Below are 3,492 nucleotides of genomic sequence, written 5' to 3' on the forward strand. Positions count from 1 at the left end.
AAACTATCGAAGCTGATCACTGTGTTGTTTGTTTTGTTCAATGAGAAGGGTAGCGTAGGCTGTTTCTCCTCCATTGCTCCTAGTCTTCTCATGTAGTATGGCTGCGCACCAGAGTTTTTCTGTTTGACACTGTTTTATTCCGTTTTTTTACTCAGACTGCTTAATTTTCAAAATCATGAGAGTTTAACAAAGATTTGGCAAGATTGTAATTCCAAACACTAGAAGCATTAAGTAACCGGCATGTTTAGCAAAAGTACACTAATAATTATCAAAATAAGAAAGCAATCCTTGAACAAGCACTACGAGTAATTCCACAACACCTACTAAACCATAAACAACATTCACTGCATCCATGTTGAACCCTTTGCTTCCACTCCTCATCATCTACTGTTTTTTTTTGGGGGGGAGTACATCTTTCACCTGCACTGCACCATTACTAGAAGTCAAGACCAATCTGAATAAATTTGTATTTTTATAAATAGCTAGATATACGCTAATTCACAATTAAAAGAATACAAGGAAACTGAACTGATTATCATTCATACATCAACATCAACCCAGCTTATCCTTGCGAGCCCCATATGGCTGCACATATTCCAGCAAGTGCAGTGGCACCAAGAGCACCCCACTGCCAGTTATCAATGAAAAATTCCCGGATGTCTTCCATACGATCCTAAAACAAATGAGTAAAATGAAAGTCATTCAACATTAGATTCGATTCAATGCAAGATTCTAATCTAAGACTCCATCCAATGCAAGATTATATTCAAATAAAAGTAAATTACACAAGATACATACCACGGGAACAGTTCGAGCATAAAGTGGGTTCCCTGGATCACCTTCGTGTGCTTTTCTTAGGTACATGCTTGCAAAGCCAGAGTCATATTGGTGCATATGTGCAGGACGAGTTGCACGCAAAGCATACGCGCTGCCCAATAACCACATAGTGTTATGTGATTGTTTGTTTAGATGATGTGCTTCGTCTAACACATCGATGGACTCTGCAACGCAATGCAATTGAAGTAAAAACTTAGTTATATAAAATAAAAATACTTCAATTGTAAGATGGAATTCACAAATTTCTTTGTGATGACTCTGATCTACTATTAAATAAAAGAATTAGTTACATGAGATAATAAGATCAATGAAGGTAAATATAACTATACCATCGAGGGAAACCTGAGGATCACTGGGAGTGTGGCTTTGCGATAATTCTAAAAGTGCTGCCCCCAATTGGAGGAGGTTTCCATGATTTTTAGGATTTGTGCGTCTCTTTTCTCTTGCTTCTTCTATTCTCTGAAGGAGGTACTCATTCCGACGAGGTTCAATATCTGCCGGAATTCGAGGAAGTGGGTTCGCCATCTGGTTAAGAGCTGGTAAGCACCTACAAAGACAAATGGTTTCAGCAAGTAACAAGTTCAAGTGTTTAACACCATAACACCATATATATATATACAAAGACAAGATAACAAAGCCAACAACAACAGCATTGCATTCAAGAAAGCTATCCCGTTACCCAACAAGAGAGGGCAAACAACATCAAAAACAAGAGCTACACAGTTTGTGACTAACCTCTTTGTTTAGCTTACAGGAAACTAACTCAAGAAGAAGAAAAGAAGATGAAGAAGAGCGAGTGAGTGGGTAAGAGATGGGTTGCTTGTATATAACTTACGAAAAGTGTGTGAGAGAGGGAGAGACAGATAGATTGGGAGATTGAACGGTTTAAAGAGACTTTAATGGTGTACTTGGGAATCTGGGATGACATCAAAAATAAATCATGCATGCATCTATTACACTCAACAAAATGTACATTTTCAGTTTCGTTTGAAAAGAAAAGAGCCAGAGAGAGATTGCGTGTGTGCATGTGTTTCAAATGTTCAAAACAAACAAGCTGTCCAATGCTACGTACTATTAGTCTCTTATAGAGCACAAATATACCTGTGCAGCAGGTCTACTCAGGCTTTGCTAGGGAATCGGCAAACAAAGCTAATTAGCTAGCGCCTGTCTGACTATATACACGCGAGGCACTGGATTCCGAAACTTAGCCTAGACTACTTCAAATCTAGACTCTCCAATTAACCAAGGAGCAATTGTTGGATAATACGGGAGTTGCAAAATGACATACGGCACACATGTAGCAAAATTTTGGTGTTCTTCACATAAGAATTGAAGTGAGTGGGCATTTGCATAACTTATTGTTTGTGTTCAGAGCCCTCAGACTCCACAGCTAGAAGAAAAAAAGTAGGGGGATTTTGCGTTTCCCCCTGATTAAAGATATCTAATTTGCATTACCCCTAGAGATTTATAATAGGTAAAACTCTCTTTAACTTGGATGTGCCGTATCCGAGCAGTTTAGTACAACACGTGCAGTTCACGTGCGTGTCAGAAAAAAATATCTGAAAATTAAAACCCAAAATTACCCTTTAGAAAATCAACGGTTTATATTAGATCTGGGCTTAGATTTGTTACGCGTACCCTAATCTCACCTAACTGATTGGATAAGAGGCGAGAGAGAAACCATTATCTTCCATTTCACAGAGAGACAGAGAGAGAAACGATTCGAGAGACAGAGAGAGAAACCCTTTTCTCTTCGATTCCACCCTTCTTTCTGCAAATCTTAATCAGAGAAAGAGATAGAGAAGATCAAGGAAAGAACAGTGGGTTTTGAAGAAGGATTTGGACATGCAATTCACTAAAATGTTGTAAGTTTTTTTTCTTTCGATTCTCGATTCTGTGTTAGGGTTTAATCGATTCTGTGTTAGGTTTTTTTTTATTTTGGGGTTTTTGTTCTTTGGGTTGATAATAATGGTTATGATTATGATATATCTCAGTTTGTTTATAAAAAATGTAAGTTTTTGATGTTATTGTTTTGATAATGAAACTGAACTTTTTTATTCTGTGTTTTTGTATGTTTGTAATGATAGTAAGGATTATGGTGTGAAAGATCTGGTGATTCATTATGGTGGACGTTGGCCACCTGACCAACCAATTGGGGGTTTGCACTTCTTCTACTATATGAATGGTCATGAATTTCGTCATAAGAATTTTGATGGTGACTGTTTGAGTATGATAGATCTTATTGCTGGTATGGGAGACAAGTTGAATGGTCTGGGAGGGGTGATTACTTTTCAATATTTGGATGGTGGTTTTTTATTGGACATAGATGATGAACCAGACTTGCTGAGGCTTTAGACTGATTCATATCAAGAAGAAGGCATTCCTGAAGTACATTTGTTTATGATTCATGCAGATCCTATTAGTCAAGATGTGGGGTAGGTGTTCAGCCATATGTTCCGCGAGTGGTGTCTGAAGTTGATGTTGCTGGTTCGTCAACACAGTGGTGTCTGAAGTTGACCAGTAATTTTTGATATTGATGACTATGATGATGTGGTACTCCCTGAGCAGCCACATGAGCAGACAAGTCAGCAGCCACATGAGCAGACAAGTCAGCATCCACATGAGCAGATGAGTCAGCAGCCACCAGATACACCT

The 3,492-nt window shown here is 38.3% G+C and overlaps 1 protein-coding gene across 1 annotated transcript; it reads right to left on the reverse strand.

Moving 5' to 3' along the window:
* Positions 1-399: 399 nt before the first annotated feature.
* Positions 400-1,682, reverse strand: LOC113333990 (mitochondrial import receptor subunit TOM20-2-like). Its single transcript, XM_026580341.1, has 5 exons — positions 1,573-1,682; positions 1,167-1,384; positions 799-1,001; positions 546-673; positions 400-425 (listed from the first exon to the last, which is right to left on the reverse strand). The coding sequence occupies exons 2-4, from the start codon at positions 1,360-1,362 to the stop codon at positions 563-565; spliced, it is 510 nt and encodes a 169-aa protein (XP_026436126.1). The 5' UTR covers positions 1,363-1,384; positions 1,573-1,682; the 3' UTR covers positions 400-425; positions 546-562.
* Positions 1,683-3,492: the final 1,810 nt, after the last annotated feature.

Source organism: Papaver somniferum, unplaced genomic scaffold (assembly GCF_003573695.1).
Source record: "Papaver somniferum cultivar HN1 unplaced genomic scaffold, ASM357369v1 unplaced-scaffold_135, whole genome shotgun sequence".
Taxonomy (NCBI): domain Eukaryota; kingdom Viridiplantae; phylum Streptophyta; class Magnoliopsida; order Ranunculales; family Papaveraceae; genus Papaver; species Papaver somniferum.

Excerpts from the sequence above, each read along its gene's own strand:
- LOC113333990 (XM_026580341.1), bottom strand. The coding sequence starts at position 1,362 with ATGGCGAACCCACTTCCTCGAATTCCGGCAGATATTGAACCTCGTCGG. Across the intron at positions 1,002-1,166 it reads TCCTCAGGTTTCCCTCGATG|AGTCCATCGATGTGTTAGAC; the intron begins GTATAGTTATAT and ends ATTGCGTTGCAG. Across the intron at positions 674-798 it reads ATGCTCGAACTGTTCCCGTG|GATCGTATGGAAGACATCCG; the intron begins GTATGTATCTTG and ends CATTTGTTTTAG.